This window comes from Mobula hypostoma, chromosome 6 (assembly GCF_963921235.1).
Source record: "Mobula hypostoma chromosome 6, sMobHyp1.1, whole genome shotgun sequence".
NCBI classification, from domain to species: domain Eukaryota; kingdom Metazoa; phylum Chordata; class Chondrichthyes; order Myliobatiformes; family Myliobatidae; genus Mobula; species Mobula hypostoma.
Window position 1 is genome coordinate 50,777,744 of NC_086102.1, and position 22,929 is coordinate 50,800,672.

The following is a 22,929-nucleotide window of genomic DNA, read 5'->3' on the forward strand; positions in this document are numbered from 1 at the left end:
AACATTAGTTGGAGTAACGGTAAGTATTTTTACAAGGTCTGATATGGATTAATAATAGCAAATAATTGAAAAGTAATATAAAAGGCACTATTCCTCCTTGCTAGTTTAAAACAATCATGTGCACAGAAATTAACTAAAGGGAAATAGAAATCATGTCAAATATGAAACGTCTAATACTTGATATGCATATTTAATAGACAGGTGGTAAAGTGAAGGAATTTAGAACCTCGGGCACTGTGCTTCAATTTATATAAAGAGCTCAGCTTCATATGTAGCTAACTTTTAATACTTAGTGGCCATGGATACATTAAGTTTCTGTTAACACAAAAAAAATCATTGTTACATTTTACAATTCCAAAGGGAGAAAAATATTTTTCAACCATTTTCTGCAGAAAGTAATGTGAAATATCTTTCAGTACAGCACTGATTATTTTAACTTAATGTGTCAAAATTGCACTTAGCATACCAATTATATTTTTGCCACATGTAGCAACACGTTATTAAAACAAGCATGTCCAAAATAAGTATGTTATTCCTACTTCTTAACCAATTACACTGAAACATTTGATTTTAGCATATCCCTCTAGGTAGAAACGTGAAATTAATTGATTAATTTTCTTTTATAGTTAAAGGAGATTCAAAATGATGAAGAGGTTGTACAATATATGTGGAAAAAGAAACAAATAATAAAGATGGGGTATGATAGAGAGGAAAAGGTTATAAAGGAGATTGATGATAGTGAAGAAACAGCAAATAAAGAACAAGCTATTAATGGGAAAGCAAATGTGGTCAGTGAGCAGGTTAGTTATCTTGTATTCATTGCCTTAATCCTTAGCTATCTAGTTCAGGAAAGCTCCTGAGGATACAACATAATTGGTTTAGTAAACTTTGACTTGTACACTCAAATTAAAATAGAATAATATTACATTAATTAAGCTGGTGGTCATGATTAATGCGTTTTCAAATCATCCAGCCAAAACTTGGTTTTGAGCACCTTTACTATATTATTGCACTCAGTTGAGGACTATCAAGAAGCTTTACCATGCATTGTTGTAAATAAAATGATAATGTGCTCTTTGTGTGGTTTTTTGTCACAAGCATCTTTGTTTTTCAGACCCTTTCCATTGGTAGTCTTTAACTAGTAGCTGTAGTTTGTAAATCTGAAATCCTCCGTTCTCTAATAATTTAATCCTTTCCTCTTTTAGATATTTATTTATAAACAAATGAAATTGACATTGCATCTGTATTAGAGATGCCAATCTAATCTCTGACTGAGGACTTGTAGGTTATTATTACTTTTTCATGTTGGAGTTCTGGCATTTCATGCACTAGGCTTCCCTACAATTTTCAAACAAATTGCTCACAATGGTGGAAATTCCAAATTGATGCTTTTAAAATTTGAATCAGATCAATATTCCAGCATCAATTTTGAAAAATGATGTTGATTTTTTAAAATGTGTACATACCTTTCTAAATGAAGGAAAGATGGCAGCATCCTCAGACACTGCAGCCTTCCAGGAGCCAACCAAAACTGTTTTAGTCTTATTAAACATCTTTTTTTTATGATCGCAAGACAATGCTGGACTTTAAGAACTGCAGGTCTACCACATCAGTGAGGTGCTTGTTGGCGGAGGAACTGGACTTGGTGCAGGCAACGTTGCTGCCTGCTACAGTCTTTATGATCGAAAGGGGTTATCAAGTGGCTCAGCTCAAAATTAAGTATATCTCAAGGATGTGAATGTGTTACTTTTCAAGAATATGAAACTGATTTAAGCTTTGTACAATAATCCTTTATTTCATAGAACAAAAAAACATTACAAATAAACTGCATGTGAGAAGGAGGAGAGGAAGAAGGGAATAATATGCTAGAAACACAGACGAACGATGTTGAAACACTTTGTTTAAGGATCAGGAGATGATTATAGACTGAATAATTCATATGAGAAATAGAAGGAACTTTACTGGAGATATTTTGACGTGCATTTATTGTCAGAAACAGCATGCTTTGGGGCCCAAGTACTTAACATAATTTCATGTACAAGATTAAATATGTAAGTTGCTTCCCTAGTAGAAGAAAATAGATAGAAATAAAAATGAAAGTCGGGCCTAGTGAATGTTAAAAACCTTCTAGATACAGCATGGCAATTAAGATATGGTTTTCATATTATATTGATGTATCATATATCTGTACTCCCACATGTATATTATGTATATGACAGAAGTGTCAATTATGAATCTTGCCATAAAATAATGATAACTGAAAGGAAGGTATCTGGACAGGAATAATGCTAAATATCCAGGAGATCCAGCAGATTAATAGCTGACTGTACATAGTGTGACATACAGCAAATTAAGATCAGGTACAATCTTCAGCCAAACAGGTTGGGAAATTTGGACCATGGTCAAGAAAAAATATAATATTTTTGGGAACAGTAAACTCATTTAGTTAGCAAGGACATAGAGCATAAGTAATTGATGGATACAGGATATGAGGTCACATTTACAGGGAATGGAGATATTATGTAGGTAAGTGGAGGTATGCAGTCTTTATGATCAAGAGGAGTTATCAAGTGGCCCAGCTCAAAATTAAATGTATATCAAGGATGTGAATGCGTTACTTTTTAATGGATACCAAAAATCATGGATGCAATCAAACACTAACATTTCAGTGGGAACAAGAATTATAGCTAGAATACAAGTAGTGGAGAATCTCTAATAGAAATACAGCGATTTAGAATTATATTTGCTGCTCAGGATGCCTGGTAATTCCTTTCCCACAACAATGCTGGCTGCTACTGAAGAATGGAAGAGAATAGAGTACAGCAATGAACAAAGAAAACCTGAAGAACGGTGTTGGATGAAATTTACAGCAGTGGATGAGGGGGTAGAGGCTGATGTGGTTGAAGTAGATGTTAGATGGGCATAGATGGACGTAGTCACTTGAGAAGATGAATAATGTAGATCATTATTTTCTCTTTTCAGTAATCATGGCATTAAAATTGATGTGACACATCACTGAGGTGTTCTTTTGAATTACACATCCTTAATGCTGGCTAAATAATTTTTACATTTTTTTAAAAAAAAGGGTCCACAGCAAGTACTGACTATTGCTTGGGAATCAATTGAATCCTTATTTCTGATTCTTCAAGACTGTATTGGCTCCTCTGTTGCCTGAATAATACTAGATGTCATAGTTCAACATTGCGAAATATTTTAATTGTTGTATTTCCATCGTTTGTTTATCATCATATTTTGGAGTATGAATATTGTCATGGTTTCTTACTTGGGAAAATTTTTAGAGCTCTTCAATCTTTTATGTAGGTTCATTAAAAGCCTGGAATCATCATGACTTGTAGAAAACATAGCTCCTGGTATCTTATAGATTGCATGATTTAATGTTAGGCTCCCTCCATAGCAAGGAAAATGATCGTAACTACATAATATATCATGCGCTCATCACTTGTTTTAATTTGATAAGACTTTCGTTGGCAAGAATGTCAAGTATTTTTATACATTGCTATACCTCTACTCTTTTACAAGGTAACATCAGTTAATAAAGAACAGTCAGAATCAGAGGAAGATGAAGAAGGTGAGCAAAAATATTTTGTTGAAATGTAATTAAAATAATTCACTTATACCAATGGTTTGTGGTTACACAAGTTACAATTGCTTATTGGTGATATAACATTAACTTGCAGTTGGAACTACAATCTGTTTATGAATTGAATACTAACTTTTCAAATCTTTATACTTTTAGTACCATGAAATAACTGATTTTTGAGTTACCAGACAATATATTATTTGATATTACTCAATTTTTAATATTTTTATATCTTACTGGATCAATCAAACCATGACATGAAAAAGAATGATGGAAGGATATTGTATTTTTATTAATTTGCATCTCCTAGATTTGGACTAGTAATGCTGAAGGATGAGGCAATTACTAAACATTTATTGCACATTTTGAGAGGGATCTGAAGACTAAAAAATTGAGCTAAGTTAACTTTTGGATGAAATAAATAAAATACAATAAAGATGTAACAACAGTAAAATATAATATGCCTTGAGTACAGTATGTTTTTCTGGCTGTGATGGCTGAAGTTTTCAGCATACGTGTTAAAGTTTAATGGTGGTGTATTGTTAATGTTTTAAAGTCATGACAATGCAAGTAGAGAGTATTGATGACTGCATTCATATATTGATAAAGATTTTCAGAAAAACGAGATCATGGAAATCTCAGCAGAAAGTGAAGATGCACGAAGTTTAGAAGGAAATGAAGATTCAGAAAATTTAGAAGAAGATGAAAATTCAGAAAGTTTAGAAGAAAATGAAGCTTCAGGAAGTTCAGAAGAAAATGAAGATTTGGAAAGTTTAGAAGAAAATGAAGATGCCGATAGTATAGGAGAAGTTGAAGATACACAAAACTTGGGAGAAAATGAAAATGCAAGAATTTCAGGAGAAAATGAGGATGCAAAAATTTCAGGAGAAAATGATGCTAAAAACTCAGGAGAAGATGAAGACGCAAAAAGGTCAGGAGGAAACAATGATGTAAAAAATTCAGAAGAAAATGAGGATGCAAAAAATTCAGGAGATAATGAAAGTGCTGAAGATTCTGGAAAAATTAAAAATTTAAAAGGAAGCAAGTCAAATGGTTTACTCAGTAGAACAAAAAATGTAAGTAGTTGTTCTTTCCCTCTTTTATTTTTACTTGTTTTCATATATTTATAAAATACACGTATTTATAAGGAAAGGCAACTGTTATAGATTTTTTTTAGAAATAACTGTGGAATTAAATTCTCAGATTAATTCTCTGATGCAATGACTTGGGAGTTATTGGATATAGGTGTTTTGCAAAAAAATCCGATAACTATAAACAAAAAAGATATTGAATAATATATGAATTAAGCTGATTAAAGCGCATGGAAAATCTTGGAATAGCAAATGGAACACCAATGCATGTTTGTCATAAAAGTCAATTTGCATTTTGTGGGTAGATTTAAGAAAAACTCAATAGGAACTATCCTCTGGGCATATCTGAAAGTGAATGGCAAAGACTTGAGTATTTGTGTTGAGGCAGTGGAAGATATTAGCTTGATTATTGTTTTTTTTTTGAAGCCACAAAATCAGATTTAAAATGATACAATGTAAATTCATAATATAACGTCTGAAATATGAAGTATGTTTCACAAATTTTTCATATTTGTGTTTTGCTTCAACATTCTTGAAGTGAAGAGGGGCAATGTTTCTGCCATTAATTATCTTTCACTGAAAATGTATCTATGGATATTGTACTGATTTTGGTGAATGATACCAGTAATGTGACATTTAATAAAAAATATAGTTTCTAGAAAATACTTAGTTCATATAGTTTTTTTTTTGTAACATTGCTTACAGCCTTTTACTATTCTAGATTTGGGTCTGTCATTTCATTCCAAAGTATTAAGACAAGTAACAGAATTTTGGTTTTGCTTACCTTTTTTTTTAAAGAAAAACTGAACACTGCACTTAATCAGTGCCTCTAATCTAACATAACAATCCTAATGTAGTTTGTATGAACCACTTAAAAAAATTAATGTTGAACTGCATAAAACAGCATGGACAGATTACCAAGAGCTTGGTAAGAGAGTTGTGTTTTATCGGAACATCTTAAAACAACAAAGAATGGGGAGAGTAGCTGAGAGATCTGGTTCAGAGGGGGAATTCCAGGTCAATATGGTCTTGGGGTGAGTGAAATGAGGAGGCGCAAGTAGTTCTAACTCGAGCGTTGTGGAGTAGGTTGGGAATAGGCAATAGTGAAATGCAGGACCAAGGCCAAGAAAATATCCAAAAATGTAAATAATTTGTGCCTTATTCAATAATCAGTGTAGATGAGGGATCATGAGAATTTATGTGTGAATAGGGAAGGATGTGAGTTGAGATAGTGTTAGCTGAGTTTTATATTAGAGTGGCGGCTTGGCCATGATCTTGTTGAGTTGAGTCCAGAAGTATCAGAAATATGAAGGCAGCCAAATTAGGATTTTACTTGGATTAATCAAATCTTAATTTTAAAACAAAACACATTAACTTAAAATGGCACAAAAGGAGGGCTTTGGCCCATCAGTTCCTCCCCTGCAGAACAATTTTTATTAATCAGTTCCATTCTCTCTTTGTATCCCTTTGTTGTTGTTATTGTTGATCGTCACTCATTCTTGTACGCCTGCAAATTATTTTCTCGTGCCCATCAACACCTCTTTGTTCCTTTTTAGTAAAAATTCATATTGACTGAAAAAGGCATAGAAATGATGTAATATACTTACTGCATTAAATTTTATTACCTCTTTGCCCCTATATAAATAATGTTTTCCTGTGTTATTGCAGCTGTCATTTTTTAAGGGCAATTCCACCAAGGAGGCTGAAGGAAAAATACAGTGCAAGAAAACAAAGTCTGAGGATTCAACCAAAGAAAACACAAATGGAGACGAAACATATGTTTCAAATATGAACTGTTCATCAGAGGGCAGTGGGGATAACATTTCCTCTAATCAAAACAAAAAATCAATACAAAGTAACTTTAAAAGCAAATATAAATCAGCTACTTGTGTGTTGGTGTGAGTACTCAACAAGAAATGTAGTAGGTACTTCGAAGCAATTTGGAAGAACATTTTGCACTTTAATCGTATGGTGTTCCAAAACGGAGCTTTTCTACTTGTGTAATCACGTGCCTATGAAGCCATCAGTGTTACTAAAATCACTGTATTTTGAAACCTGAAAAGGAATATTTGAATCTAAGGGTATGTTTTATCCTTTCAGGGATTCAATAACAGTAATTGTGTAATGTTTCAATAAATGATTGATTCAGTATATTTTTGTATGAATAAGATATAGTTTGAATGTTTCAGAACAGCGGCTTTAATAGTGCTTTTCTAATTTTGTGACCTGTTATAAAATGTCAATTATTTATCTTATACTCTTTTCAGTGTAAATAACAAAGTACGGTTTGTTTCATGTTTGACATTTTTGTAATCAGAATAATTTCTTAACTGTAGTTTAAAATATTATGCTGATGTTTGGTTTCATATATTGAATGGTAAATCATTGACATTAAGTCATGAATAAGTCAGGATTCTTCATAATTTTCATTTCTTTTAACACATCAAAATACGAAATATGATTTAATTTGTAAAATTCTAAAAGACTGAATTAATTGGTCAGAATTTTCTTTACACAGTGAAACAAACGCATTCTTACTAATTTCAGTTTACTCTTTAAGTATGCGGTTTTAAGAACATTTGCATTTGAATTATAAGGATAAAATTGAGTAAAAGAGGAATATTTTTTCTTTTTTACAGTGTTTCAGCTGATTTGTTCTTTTTGCTACAGATAATTCTCCTACTTTTCAAGCAAGCAATAAAATCTGTGTAGGATTCAATATATAAAAGAAAATACTGGGAAGTAAACACTGTTTAGTTCTATATTGTTTATCATAGATGTATTTGTATGTTTGCATGTGCATTTCAAATCCAAATCACCAGTCCCTGGCCTTGTATTTGTCTTAATATCATGGCTGCTATTAGTTTAATTAATAAAACTACATTTTCTATAACTGTGGGAAGATTTTCATCAGCTGTATCTTCACCATCTCCCCAGAAGTCGTTCCATCTGCCATAACCTGAATCACTGTATAACAAAGGACAAACCTGAATGCATTGGTATATGCACCATCACCTGATCCAGCAGAACTGTAACAAACCCTAATGGGACTTGTCTATGTTAAATCAATCCATTTCCCTGTCATCATTTTATGACCAACAGAGAAAACTCTACCGTTCATTGTCTCCTTAAAATTCTGTCTTCCTTCCATCATCTACTTCATAACTTAACAGAAAGTCCAAGGAACTTATTGACCAACTTGTCAATAAGAGAAAACCTATTCAGCAAACTTTCTCTGTTGCAGCACCTCATTATTTTGCTCACCAAACCTAATCTTTCATAGGAATGGGCCGGCCTTCCCTTGTGTAACTGATTCTATCTCCTATAATTGTTTTTCTTTGATCTTATTAACAAGACATACTACTTGATCCTTCAGCTCTGAAAAAAATTATTCCGCCCCAGTAATTACAATACTTATACTGATTTGTAACCTAGTGGTCATAGTTTACAATAAATTATGAAATTGAATTCAATACACTTAATGTGGTAGCAACAAAAAACATCAGAAAAATATAACATTAATTAATATGAAATTAAAAATTGCAGATGCTGGAAATCTGATATAAAAGAGCAGAACCTGCTACAATCAATCAGCTGAGTAGGCAGAATCTATGAAAACAGAAACAGTTAGTGTAACATTTAGGTTGAATACTTTTTCTCTAATGGGTAAGGAGTGAAAATAAGTTGCAGAGAAAGCGTGGGAGAGATGGATAAGATAAAAGGAATATTTTTGATTGAGTTCAAGGCCAGGGTTACCATGATGATGTGTTAATAATGAAGCTATTGGATTGTAGTTTAACAAGGGCAATCTGCAGCAGTGACCTTCCAATTTCCTATTCCTTTAGTTCTCCATCTCACTCCCTGCCACTGTTCCCTCTAGGCTGCGCGTGTGTGTGGCTGTGCAGTAACTGAAATGTTCCCGTGCACATAGCCTTTGTTGCCGTGCAGCTGGAATTTTCTTTTATATAATGTTTTATTAAAGTGCCATGCAGTTTTCAGGCCAAATAAAAATTTCCTGCTCAGAGCAATGGTGATCCACACAGCTGTAAAAAAAAATTAGAGGGAACGTTGCTCCCTATTTCACCATTTTGGTTGTTTTTGCGCTGTAATAACAATGTAAACTTGAAGATTCCATATTTTTATTTTCCATGCTAAGATTTTTTCTTCTTGTTACCTTTATCTCATCTCTTATCATTATGGATAGCCTTCCTCCTTTTCTGTGTTGCTTTTTTCTTCTAGAAGTATCCTGGAATCATTAATTCCCGAACATATAGGCATTACAACTGTTTCTTTATAAATGCTGTAAAGCATACTAATTTCTTTCTATTTAGATCTTTAAATCATTTGCTTTGTTATGAATGTGTATATTCAGATAAAAAGCCTTTAATTCTGCCTCTTTCCTCCAGATTTTCCTCTAACCATCACTGTTTGTTTATGCTATCCATATGCAATCCAAACATATTCATATGTTTGTATATGCTGTCCATTCCTAGTACACTCTAATTACCATTTCACCATTTTGCACAAAATCTTTAATTTTCTAAGTTTTTTCTCAGGAACAAGCTATCCTGAAATCCTAATCTAACTATTTAGTTTAAGAATATTTGTACAGTTATTTTTAGTTTGCCAGGCCATGGGTTCCAGCTCAATTTAAGTGGAACTTCTCCCAACAGAATCTTTTTCTACAGAACTGATGTCATTGGACTATGAATTGGCATTTACGAGGTATTCCCCTATAACAATGTTTTTCAAACATGCATTCATCTTTCTGATCTTATTGCTACTACACTAAATTTGCATGTGGCTCACATAGTAATCCAGAGATTATTGTGTTTGCCATTTGACTTAGAACCCAGCTGTCCAAAGTTCTTCAGGATCATAGTTCAAAATTATTTATTTAATCTTTTTCTATTTATTTGTTGTTCCCCAGAACACCATTCTGAGGAGCCCCTATCGTGATGTCCTGGGATAAAATAATTGCCTTCCAAAAACAACAACCTTTGTGAATTATGTGACCCTGACCAATAGATTATTTCACCAGCTAATAATATGCTGCTGGAGGAATTCAGCCAGACACACATCTATGGAGGCAGATGGAAGGTTGACATTTCAGTTTGAGACCTTGCATCAAGAATCTGCTAGTCTTAAAGCAGGGTCTTGACCAAAACATTGTCTATCCCTTCGCCTCCACGGATGTGCCTAACCTGTTTGATCCCTCCAGCATTTTAGTTTTAGATTCAGATATTAGCATCTGCAAGTTTGTTGTTTATCCAGAAAATGTTTCCCCCCATAGGTTTTAACTTTCAGCCTTGCCAGGGTTTCTTGATGTCATAGTCAAAATTTGACTTTATGTCAAGTGCAGTTACTCTTATTTCACCCCAGAAGTCAAATCTTGTTTTTCTTGGGACCAAAGCTGTAATGAGATCTGGAGCTGAGCATTTCTGGCAAACTCAGACTCAGTGAAGTGGCTATTACTGAGTCAATGCCATTCTGATTTCAATGATGCTCCTGTCACGTGCTAACAATTGATTAGTTCAATCAATCAGCCCTAAAAACCTGTTTCTTCAACCAAGCTTTAGATCTCCCTTACTAACCATTTCACATTTTATTAATATCCTTCTGTGATATATCAAGATATCTTTCTATGTTAAAGAACTTTATAAATGCAAGTTCATATCAGTAGTCTCATAACATGGTAAGGAAGCATTGGGCCATCATTATCAAAACTTCTAATTATATTTGTCAAAAATGTTCAGCCATTAATGCAATAAATTAGAATTATTAATACTTTTCTGTGCACAATGCCTTTCTTTTAATACAGAAGATTCTGGAATGTATCTCCTTACACTTAGATGTATACTTGATTTGGTTCCAAAACTACAATACAACTTTAAAAAGAAATTCGTGTTTTTTTTAAATACACCAGTAGTTTCATGTGTAGAGGTGCCTGTGTTAATCATCTCATGCTGTTAGTTTCACCAAGGGCTATTCAAAATATTCCGCAGAGGTGATTATAAAAATACAAAATTGTCTGGTCATAGCTTTAATTGTGTTCATTTTAAGTTTGCTACTCTAAATCTCCAGTATTCTGCATTGAATTGAATCCTTCCATTCCAACATTAAATTCTATTAAAATTTAGGTATTCCAAACACGTTTGTCAATCCGGCATCCCATCGCTGCTGCCGCTTGTGTGTGTTGCTTTCTGATCATTTGGGTACAGCGACTGGACTTTCAGTTGGAATCAGGTAGCTGTGGACTTGAACTGGGTGCCTTGATTCGGGAAGTGGTTTCCGGTAAAGGCGGCGTTTACTCGCTGTGGTTTTAATCTAAACCTTTTAAATGTAAACGTTGGAAGCGAAATCACCAGAGTCCAGAATGGACATTCTTACTAAGTACATTTTTCTGTCCGCTCTGTGCACAGTTACGACGGAGGCATATACAGGTATGTGAGACGTGAACTTTTGTGAGCTGAAGATTTTGTTTTTGTAACTTTTTGTTTCTTGTTGAGGGACGGGTTCGTCGCATGTAGCTAATCGCCGAGCTACTTCCCGCACAAAAGTCTGACTGGATTAGCTTTCCAGGGTTGATTGTGGGTATGTGTGCTTGTGTTTTAAGTTTTAAGAATTTTTTTGAAAGGAAAAATAAAACTCTCAAATCCCGTCCACTTTAAGGTGAATAAATAGAAATGAGTGTTTTATTGGAGTGTCGGTTTTATTAGCGGGCCGGAGGTGGGGCGAATGACTGAATAGCTGCATATTGTTACAGTTTTACACGTCCTGATGTGTTGGGCTGGAGGATTTTGAAGAAATGCATTTTGAAAATGGTTTCAAGAAGAAAACGAGAATTTAATTGAAACGAGCGTAAATTATGAATGGTGCGCAGGAGTGGGAACTCACAGAAGTTGTCGCTCGGGGGCTCGGGGACTCGCGGGCGTCCCCGGTACTCGGCGGCGCGCTGAGTGGCAGCTACTGCCGTGTGTCAGAGAGCCCTGCGGGGTCGGGGGACCCGCTACAGCCAATTCATCCCAGTAACCGAGCATCTGCCCACACGTTCTTGCAGCAGAAATAATTCGGTGACATAGCTGTGGTTTGGATTTGCAGCCCACTGTATAAATGTAGACTGAAAACAAATATTGAAGTGGGGTGAGCAGATCCGCGCGTGGGTTTTTATTGTAGGGTGCGCCAATTCGTGTAAAAATAAACACATTAATGGTCGTTGCTACTGCAGAAGTTGCACTTTTCTTTTAAATCTTCTCATTGAGTTAATTTCACTGCTCGAGCTCTCTGTAACCCGTGCAGTGAATGCAATGGTCAGCTCACTGTAGAGTCTTTGGCGGTGAGGAAGTTCCACAATCACAGCAAGCTCCAACATTACTCGGTGCTGTGACTCAAAGCTTCGTCTCGTCATTTGTGGTAGAATCTTCTTCCACGTTGGCCACACTCACTGACTGGAGCTTAAAACATTATAAAAAAAAACTTAGTTAAATATTTCTGATCACTGCTTTACTATTGTGAAAACATTTGCACAGTAACCTCCCATCAGAATTAGAAAATGCTGCGGATGTAGTAAGCTTTGAGCGAGCACACTGACAGAAAAAGGGGAGGAAAGAATAAAAAAGAATGAAATGGAACATGCCCCTTTCCCTCTTCTTCCATTCCCCACTATGGGTCCCCTCTTAGCTCTTCTCTCCTCACCTGCCTGTCATGCCCTCTTGTAGCCCTCTCCCTCATCTCTCATCAGATTTTTTTCTACAGCCTTTTATGTTTTTCACCTATCAACTCCCCCTCCCAGCTTCTCACATCACCCACCCAGCAACACCTATCACCTTCCCTCTTGCAACACACACAAAACACTGGAGGAACTCAGCAGTCCAGGCAGCATATATGAAAAAGAGTAAACAGTCAAAGTTTCAGGCCAAGACACTTCATGACTGGAAAGAAAGAGAAGTCAGAATAAAAGAGTGGAGGGAGGGAAGGAAGAAGTACAAGGTAGTAGGAGATAGGTGAAACCAAGAGAGGAGGATGGGTGAAGTGTAGAGCTGAGAAGTTGATTGGTGAAGGGGATAAAGGGCTGGCGAAGGGGGTATCTAATAGAGGACAGAAGAGCATGAAAGAAAGGGAAAGGGGAGGAGCATCAGAGGAAATTGATGGGCAGGTAAGGAGATAAGGTGAGAGAGGGAAATGGTGAAGGGGAGGGGGCAAATGCCAGAGGTTTGAGAAATCGATGTTTGTGCCATTAGCTTCAAAGCTACCCAGAAGGAATATAAGGTGTTGCTCCTCCAACCTGAGTGTGGCCTCGTGTACTCCTTCTCTCTTGTACTCCTTCCCCTACCTTCTTATTCTGGCTGCTGCTTCCTTACTTCCAGTCCTGATGAAGCGTCTGGGCCTGAAACATCAACTGTTCATTCCTTCAGCATTTTGTACGTGTTACTCTCGATTTCCAGCTTCTGCAAAAACTTTTGTGTTAACGAAATGGAACATCTGTTAAATGAGAAAAAAGATGGTGGTATAAATCAAAGATGGTAATGAGCCAGTCTCTTCAAGTAGAAATGATCATAATCATCTGTGACCAAATTTTTTTTATTAATGGACTTCAAACATATTCTGTAAACAGTGTATTCAAAAACTATTGTGTCATAAACATTTTTTGTGTGTTGCTTGGATTTCCAGCATCTGGAGATTTTCTCTTGTTTCTGTCATATACATTAAGAGTTTGGTTTAGTTTCCTATGAAGTTCTATTGCTCTTGGTGGCAAGTTGAAACAGGCAGCTGGCTCAGTTTAAGTTGTATGTTTTAACTAAAATGGTATCCTGGCTTGTAACTGGAATGTTTTTTTCAGGAGAACAATTTGAACAAAAGTAAACTGTTTCTTAAATCTGCCAATTTAAGATGTCCCTTGGTTTCACAAAGAAATTTGTTCTCTTACAGTGAAGATGAACATTGCATATTTCAGGATTTCAAAGAATGTGGCCCTTTCAGTGCTGTTAGCTATTCCTTTGGAAATCGAGCTTATCCACAATTTAAATACCATAGAATATAATAACTTGGTATTTCCTAAAGTTTTATACCCTTGACATAGCTTAACACTTGTTAATCATTCATGTGGTGTGGATATATCAGCAAGACTTAAGGTACTTAATTCAGTATTCACCAGTGAAAAGGACCTTAGCAATTGTGGGCGAACAACAGGAATTCTGCAGATGCTGGAAATTCAAGCAACACACATCAAAGTTGCTGGTGAACGCAGCAGGCCAAGCAGCATCTATAGGAAGAGGCGCAGTCGACGTTTCAGGCCGAGACCCTTCGTCAGGACTAACTGAAGGAAGAGTGAGTAAGGGATTTGAAAGCTGGAGGGGGAGGGGGAGATGCAAAATGATAGGAGAAGACAGGAGGGGGAGGGATAGAGCCGAGAGCTGGACAGGTGATAGGCAAAAGGGGATACGAGAGGATCATGGGACAGGAGGTCCGGGAAGAAAGAACACCTTATATTCCGTCTGGGTAGCCTCCAACCTGATGGCATGAACATTGACTTCTCTAACTTCCGCTAGGCCCCACCTCCCCCTCGTACCCCATCTGTTACTCATTTTTATGCACACATTCTTTCTCTCACTCTCCTTTTTCTCCCTCTGTCCCTCTGAATATACCTCTTGCCCATCCTCTGGGTCACCCCCCCCCCGTCTTTCTTCCCGGACCTCCTGTCCCATTATCCTCTCGTATCCCCTTTTGCCTATCACCTGTCCAGCTCTCGGCTCTATCCCTCCCCCTCCTGTCTTCTCCTATCATTTTGCATCTCCCCCTCCCCCTCCAACTTTCAAATCCCTTACTCACTCTTCCTTCAGTTAGTCCTGACGAAGGGTCTCGGCCTGAAACGTCGACTGCGCCTCTTCCTATAGATGCTGCTTGGCCTGCTGCGTTTACCAGCAACTTTGATGTGTGTTGCTTAGCAATTGTGGGGATGATTTGCAGTGGACTGAAATGCTTGCGTGTATAGACATTAAGAAAGAGGATGTGTTGGAGCTTTTGAAAGGTATTAAGTTAGATAAGTTGCTGGGACCAGACAAGATATACCCTAAGCTTCTGTGGGAAGCAAGAGAGGGGATTGCTGAGCCTCTGGTGATGACCTCGGCATCATCAATAGGGATGGGAGAAGTACCAGAGGATTGGAAGATTGTAAACATTGTTCCCTTGTTGAAGAAATGGAGTTGAAATAACCCGGGAAATTATAGACCAGTGAATCTTACTTCAGTGGCGGGCAAGTTGTTGGAGAAGATCCTGAGAGGCAGGATTTATGAGCATTTGGCGAGACATAATCTGATTAGGGATAGTCAGCATGGCTTTGTCAAGGGCAGGTCATGTCTTACGAACCTGATTGAATTCTTTGAGGATGTGACAAAACACACTGATGAAGGTAGAGTAGCGGATGTAGTGTATACAGTATAGATTTCAGTAAGGCATTTGATAAGATTCCCCATGCGAGGCTCATTCAGAAAGTAAGGAGGCATGGGATCCAAGGAGGCCTTGCTTTGTGGATCCAGAATTGGTTTGCCTACAGAAGGCAAAGGATGGTTGTGGATGGTTCGTATTCTGCATGGAGGTCAGTGACCAGTGGTGCTCCGCAGGAGTCTGTTCTGGGACCCCTCCTCTTGTGATTTTTATAAATGACCTGGATGAGGAATAGAAAGGTAGGTTAGTAAGTTTGCTGATGACACAAAAATTGGGGGTGTTTTTGATAGTCTGGAGGGTTGTCAGAGGTTATAGCGTGACATCGATAGGATGCAGAACTAGGCTGAGAAGTGGCAGATGGAGTTCAACCCAGATAAATGTAGGTCAAATTTGAAGACAGAATATAATATTAATGGTAAGACTCTTGGCAGCGTGGAGGATCAGCGAGATCTTGGGATCCATGTGCACAGGACACTCAAAGCTGCTGCGCAGATTGACAGTGTGGTTAAGAATGTGTATAGTGTGTTGGCCTTCATCAACCATGGGATTGAGTTCAAGAGCCATGAGGCAATGTTACAGCTATATAAGATCTTGGTCAGACCCCACTTGGAGTACTGTGTTCAGTTCTGGTCACCTCAGTACAGGAAGGATGTGAATGCTATAGAGCGTGCAGAGGAGATTACAAGGATGTTGCCTGGATTGGAGAGCATGCCTTATGAGAATAGGTTGAGTGAACTTGGCCTTTTCTCCTTGGAGCGACAGAGGATGAGAGGTGACCTGATAGAGGTGTATAAGATGATGAGAGGCATTGCTCGTGGGGATAACCAGAGGCTTTTTCCCAGGCTGAAATCGTTAACACAAGGGGAGATAGTTTTAAGGTGCTTGGCAGTAGGTACAGAGGAGATGTCAGAGGTAAGTTTTTCACACACAGTGGTGGGTGTGTGGAATGCACTGACAGTGGTGGAGGCGGATACAACAGGGTCTTTTAAGAGACTCTTAGTTACATGGAACTCAGAAAAATAGAGGGCTGTGTGGTAGGGAAATTCTAGGCAGTTTCTAGTGTAGGTTACATGGTCGGCACAAATTTGTGGGCTGAAGGGCCTGTAACATGCTGTAGATTTCTAAGTTGATGCACATTTAAAAAGTAATTGTGAATCACAACAGTTCATATGTTAATACTCCATGGTGCACTTAAGGAACAGATTTCAGCTTGGCAATGGCATCCTTGCTGTATTTTAATTTATTTTTCTTCCTCTAAACAATACAGGATGTGGTTTGAGAGGTTGCTGTGGGAACAGTTGCAGATTACTGCAGTGCAAATTAACTGGTACTTCAGCCACAGTGTTTAGTCGGTGCCATTCAAGTTGAGTGCCTTGTACTGCCTGGTGTTGGAGCTTCAGGTGTTGCTATGTGAACAGGAACCTGTTACTCTCCTGACTTGGGCAGTGGAACGTCTTTGAAGAGTCAGAAGAATAACGGGAGTTATAGTGGACTACTGTCCAGAAACAGGCCTTTTGGCCCATCTCCTCCATGAAAAACTTATTCTGCCTAGTCCCTAGTCCCAGCAATCTGTACCTAGACCATAGTTCTCCATGCCCCTCCTATCCATTCAAACCTCTCATAAATACTGAAATCGAACCCGCATTCATCACATCAGCAGGCAGCTCGTTCCACACTCTCACCAACCTCTGAGTGAAGATGTTCCCCTTAAACATTTCACCTTGCACCCTTAACCCTTAACCTCTAGTTCTAGTGGTTTCTTAATCAGGACCCACTTGCCAGGAATCAGGGTGTGTCCTTTTGTTGGATCACTCCAAGTGGCAGAGACCTGTTGAGAAGCAGCTGGGACAGTTTGGGTTAATTTCACTCAATAGATAACTAAACTCTCAGCCTTTTTGAGAGTTAGGGCTCCCACTAATGACATAGGATGCTTTGTTTAAGAAGAAGAAGAAGAAGAAGAAGAATATCTTTATTGTCATTGTTGTGGAACAATGAAACACAGTTTAGCAGCTCAACGTTTTGCAGCATAAAATAAACTCTAAAACTTCAGGAGTGCTGTCCAAAATTAATAATATTGGGGGGGGGGTTGGACTATTGCACACCTGCCATTCCTGGAAGTGTGATGCATTTAGCTGCCGCCGTCTTAGGAGGGGGGCAGGAGAAGGGAAAGGGGTGTTATACATTTCACTGCTTGTGGGTAGAAGCTGTTAAGGAGTCTCTTTGTTTTCGTCCTTAATGCTCTGTATCTCTTCCCAGAAGGTAGAGGGGGAAACAGGTGATGTCCAGGATGAGTGGGATCCTTTGAAATACAAGTTGCCTTCTTTTGAAGTCTGCCAGTATAAATGTCTCTGAGGGAGGGTAATGTTGTGCCAATAACCCGCTCTGCTACCCTCACCACCCGCTGCAAGTCCTTCCTGTTCTGTTCTGTGCAGCTGGCAAACCACACTGCACAGCAATACGTCAGGAGGCTCTCTATAGTTGTCTTATAGAAGTTGATCAGCAGGTGATGAGGGAGGAGAGTGTGCTTTAGCTTCCTTAGGAAGTAGAGCCTCTGTTGGGCCTTCCCCACCTGATAAGAGATATGGGCAGTCCAGGTGAGGTCAGCCGAGATGTGGACACCGAGGAATTGAAACTCTCTACTCTCTCCACCTCTTTCCCGTATAGGTGCAGAGCAGAGTGCTCGACGCACTTTGATTTCCTGAAGTCTACTATCAGCTCCTTGGTTTTTGTGATGTTCAAGTCCAGGTTATTATGACAACACCATTCTGTCAAATGCTGTAACTCCTCCCTATAGGCTGTCTCATCACAGTCTGATATGACACCTATTAGGGTGGTATCATCAGCAAATTTGACAATGGTGTTGGTGGAGTGAATGGTAGAGCAGTCATGGGTGAAAAGAGAATAGAGGATGGGGCTGAGAACACACCCCTATGGTGTACCGGTGTTCAGGATGAGAGTAGATGATGTGTGTTCTCCCATCCTGACACTTTGGGGTCTGTTACTCAGAAAATCCAGTATCCCTGAGCACAGTGAGCTGCCAAGGCCCGGCTTGCTCAATTTCTGCACCAGTTTGTAGGGGATGACTGTATTAAAAGCTGAGCTGTAGTCCACAAACAGCATTCTTACATAGGTGTTATCCTGATCCAGGTTTGTAAGAGCTGTGTGGAGAGCTGTGATGACTGCATCCTCTGTCGATCTGTTTGCACGATACGCAAACTGGTATTTATCAAGGTCAGCAAGTATGGCAGACTTAATATAAGACAGTATGAGTCTCTCAGAACATTTCATGATGATAGGAGTTAGAACAACTGGGCGATAGTCATTAAGGCAGTTCACTGTACTTTTCTTTGGTATGGGTATTATTGTGGCTGGCTTAAGGCAGGTGGGGACTACAGACTGTAGTAGCGAGAGGTTGAAGATGGTAGTAAATACTCCTGCTAGTTAATCTGCGCAGTCCTTAAGAATCCCTCCGGTGACTCCATCTGGGCCAACTGCTTTCCTTGCATTGACTCCGTGCAGGGCGGATCTGACCTGGTGTTGGTGTAATTGTATAGGGTCATCCTTCTCTGTTAGTGCTGACTGGATGCCAACTTCTCCATTCTGACTGTCAAAGCGAGAAAAGAACTGGTTCAGAGTGTCTGGTAGTGTCCTATCTGAGTGGACTTAGCAACACACAAAATGCTGGAGGAGCTCAGCAGGTCAGGCAGCATTCATGGAAACAAGTCAACAGTCAACGTTTTGGGCCAAGACCCTTCAGAAAGACTGGAGAAAAAAGATGAGGTCAGAGTAAGAAGGTGGGGAGAGGGGAGGGAAAAATACAAGGTAGTTGGTGGTAGGTGAAACTGGGAGAGGGGAGATAAGGAGCTGGGAAGTCGATTGGTGAAAGAGGTAAAGAGCTTGAGAAGGGGGAATCTGATAGGAGAGGACAGAAGGCCATGGAAGAAAGGGAAGGGGTTGGAGCATCAGATGGTGGTGGTGGACAGGTAAGGAGATAAGGTGAGAGAGGGAAATAGGAATTGGGGAATGAAGAAGTTATGGGGGGGGTTGGGGTGTTGGCAATTACTGGAAGCTCAAGAAATCGATGTTCATACCATCAGATTGGAGGCTATTTAGATGGAGCGTACCTGCAACCTGAGTGTAGCCTCATCGCAGCAGTAGACATGTCGGAATGGGAAGTAGAATTAAATTGGATGGCCACTGGGAAATCCCGTTTTTTCTCAGTGAAGCAGTCTATGTTGGGTCTCACTGATATACAGGAGTTCACACTGGGAGCACGGGGCGGTGGGGGGGGGGCAGTAGGTGACCCCAACAGACTCACAGGTGAAGTATAGCTTCACCTGGAAGCACTCTTTGGGGCCCTGAATGGTGGTGAGGGAGGAGGTGTAGGGGCAGATGTGGCACATGTTCCGCTTGCAAGGATAAGTGCCAGGAGGGAGATCAGTGGGGAGGGACAAATGGACAAGGGAGCTGCATAGGGAGTGAGCCCTGTAGAAAGTGGGGAGGAGGGAAAGATGTGCTTGGTGGTGGGATCCTATTGGAGATAATAGACGTTACAGGGAATTATATGCTGGGATCTTCAATAAATATAGGCAGCTTGGAGTTAATGAGGTACTCGAGGAATATAAAGAATGTAAAAAGAATCTTAAGAAAGAAATTAGAAAAGCTAAATGAAGATACGAGGCTGCTTTGGCAAGTAAGGTGAAAATAAATCCAGAGGGTTTCTACAGTTATGTTAGTGGCAAAAGGATAGTAAGGGATAAAATTGGTCCCTTGGAGAATCAGAGTGGACGACTACGTGCGGAGCCAAAAGAGATGGGGGAGATTTTGAACAATTTCTTTTCTTCAGTATTCACTAAGGAGAAGGATATTGAATTGTGTAAGGTAAAGAAAACAAAAAGGGTAGTTATGGAAAGTATGACAATTAAAGAAGAGGAAGTACTGGCGCTTCTAAGGAATATAAAAGTGGATAAGTCTCTGGGTCAGGACAAGATATTCCCTAGCACCTTGAGGGAAGTTAGTGTAGAAATAGCAGGGGCTCTGACAAAAGTATTTCAAATGTCATTAGAAACGGGGATGGTGCCAGAGGATTGTCATATTGCTCATGTGGTTCCATTGTTAAAAAGGGTTCTAAGAGTAAACCTGGCAATTATCGGCCTGGGAGTTTGACGTCAGTGGTGGGTAAATTGATGGAAAGTATTCTTAGAGATGGTATGTATAATTATCTGGATAGACGGAGTCTGATTAGGAACAGTCAACATGGATTTGTGCGTGGAAGGTCATATTTGACAAATCTTATTGAATTTTTTGATGAGGTTACTAAGAAAGTTGATGAGGGTAAAGTGGTGGATGTTGTCTATATGGACTTCAGTAAGGCCTTTGACAAGGTTCCACATGGAAGGTTAGTTAGGAAGGTTCAATCGTAAGGCATTAATATGGAAGTAGTAAAATGGGTTCAGCAGTGGCTAGATGGGAGACGCCAGAGAGTAGTGGTGGATAACTCTGTGTCAGATCGGAGGACGGTGTGTAGCGGTGTGCCTCAGGGATCTGTACTGGGTCCAATGTTGTTTGTCATATATATTAATGATCTGGATGATGGGTGGTAAATTGGATTAGTAAGTATGCAGATGATACTAAGATAGGTGGCGTTGTGGATGATGAGGAAGGTTTTCAAAGCTTGCAGAGAGATTTAGGACAGTTAGAAGAGTGGGCTGAAAGATGGCAGATGGAGTTTAGTGCTGAAAAATGTGAGGTGCTACATTTTGGTAGGACTAATCAAAATAGGACAGACATGGTATGCTGTAGAACAGGGGGATCTAGGAATAATGGTGCATAGTTCCCTGAAGGTGGAATCTCATGTGGATAGGGTGGTGAAGAAAGCTTTTGGTATGCTGGCCTTTATAAGTCAGAGCATTGAGTATAGGAGTTGGGATGTAATGTTGAAATTGTATAGGGCATTGGTAAGGCCAAATTTGGAGTATTGTGTACAGTTCTGGTCACCGAATTATAGGAAAGATGTCAAAAAAATTGAGAGAGTACAGAGGAGGTTTACTAAAATGTTGCCTGGGTTTCATCTCCTAAGTTACAGAGAAAGGTTGAACAAGTTAGGTCTTTATTCTTTGGAGTGTAGAAGGTTGAGGGGGGACTTGATAGAGGTGTTTAAAATTATGAAGGGATTGATAGAGTTGACGTGGATAGACTTTTTCCATTGAGAGTGGGGAAGATTCAAACAAGAGGACATGAGTTGAGAGTTAAAGGGCAAAAGTTTAGGGGTAACATGACGGGGAACTTCTTTACTCAGAGAGTGGTAGCTGTGTGGAACGAGCTTCCAGCAAAAGTGGTTGAGGCAGGTTCGATGTTGTCATTTAAAGTTAAACTGGACAGCTATATGGACAGGAAAGGAATGGAGGGTTATGGGCTGAGTGCAGGTCAGTGGGACTAGGTGAGAATAAGAGTTCGGCATGGACTAGAAGGGCCGAGATGGCCTGTTTCTGTGCTGTAATTGTTATACGGTTATATGTGGAAGCTGATGGGGTGGTAGCTGAGGACAGGAGGAACGCTATCCCTGGTGGGATGTTGGGTGGATGGATCAAGGGCAGCAGTGATGGTGAAGGAAGGGAAGCCCCTTTCTTTGAAGAAGGATGACATCTAATTAGTTCTGGAATGAAAAGTCTCATCCTGAGAGCACATGCAGCTGAAATGGTGGAATTGAGAGAAGGGGGATGGCATTTTAAAAAGTAACAGGGTGAGAAGAGATATAGTCTAGGTGGGTGTTAGAATCAGTGTGTTTTAGTAGGAGTTGGAAATGGGAGGTGCGGGGTAAGGGAACTGTGAGGTTGGTGGTAGTGGATGGGAGATTACCAGACCTAATATGGTCAGTGATAGGGGTGGGGAACAGTGGCCTGGTGCTCCTTAGTGGGAGCCTGTTCAAGGGGTACGTCAGAGGAGATGCCTGAGAGTCATCGCCTAGCCTCAGCAAGGTAGAGAGCAGTCCACCAGACTATTACAGCGCCCTCCTAGCTGCGGGTTTGATGATGAGGTTAGGATTAGTGTGGCGGGCAGTGCATTCAGAAAGAGTGAGGTTAGAATCGGAGAGAGGGGTGCTGAAGTCGAGATGGTTGATGTCTCGTCAGCAGTGAGCAATGGAAAGATCCAGAGCAGGCAGAAGACCAGAGTGGGGTGTCCAGGAAGAGGAGGAGCGTTGAAGATGGGAGAAGGGGGCATTGGTGCGGGGTGGAGAGTCCTTGCCAAAGACGTAGAGGGGGAGACAGAGGCGGCGGAAGAAGAGCTCAGCGTCGTGGTGGGCGCGCAACTCACTGAGGTGTGGGTGCAGGGGGACAAAGGTGAGGTCCTGACTGGGGACAGGAAGTTCTGCCTCAGAGGGGGAAAGGTCGGAGGGGATGGTGCAGACCCAGTGGGCGTGGAAATCACTGAGGTGTGGGTGAATGGGACAAAGGCGAGGACCCTACTGAGGACAACGTTCTGCCTCAGAGAGAGGAAGGTCAGAGGGGATGATGCAGACCCGGCATGGATGAGAACTGGGATTGGAGGGGGGAAGGAGGTTGGTAGTGTCTGAGGAGAGGGAAGGGTTGGGGTGTTTCAGGGAAGTTGGGGTGAGAGCCTGAAAGTGCTGTCGATCAAGGACCAGGCTGGAGTCGGAGTCTGTGTTGTAGGTTGCGCAACAGGCACTTTGAAGGTGTCCAAGCTTGTTGGAACCCACATTGATGGCAGTGGAGTCGCGGTTCTGAATCTGCTTGGAGTTGTTAGAATCTTGATGTCAACAGCAGGGATCATGGT

General features: G+C 39.8%; 2 protein-coding genes across 2 annotated transcripts in view; both read left to right on the top strand.

The window, feature by feature from the left end:
- Window positions 1–10,428, top strand: part of rpgra (retinitis pigmentosa GTPase regulator a) — a 78,164-nt gene extending 67,736 nt beyond the window's left edge. The window contains exons 14-16 of the mRNA XM_063050824.1: window positions 3,541–3,589; window positions 4,211–4,677; window positions 6,361–10,428. Of these exons, the coding sequence (XP_062906894.1) occupies window positions 3,541–3,589; window positions 4,211–4,677; window positions 6,361–6,594 (750 nt within the window). The 3' untranslated portion in view covers window positions 6,595–10,428. The remainder of the gene's footprint in view (window positions 1–3,540; window positions 3,590–4,210; window positions 4,678–6,360) is intronic.
- A 505-nt stretch (window positions 10,429–10,933) lies between these two features.
- srpx (sushi-repeat containing protein X-linked) overlaps window positions 10,934–22,929 on the top strand; it is a 98,903-nt gene continuing 86,907 nt past the window's right edge. The window contains exon 1 of the mRNA XM_063049878.1: window positions 10,934–11,135. Coding sequence (XP_062905948.1) covers window positions 11,069–11,135 — 67 coding nt within the window. The 5' untranslated portion in view covers window positions 10,934–11,068. The remainder of the gene's footprint in view (window positions 11,136–22,929) is intronic.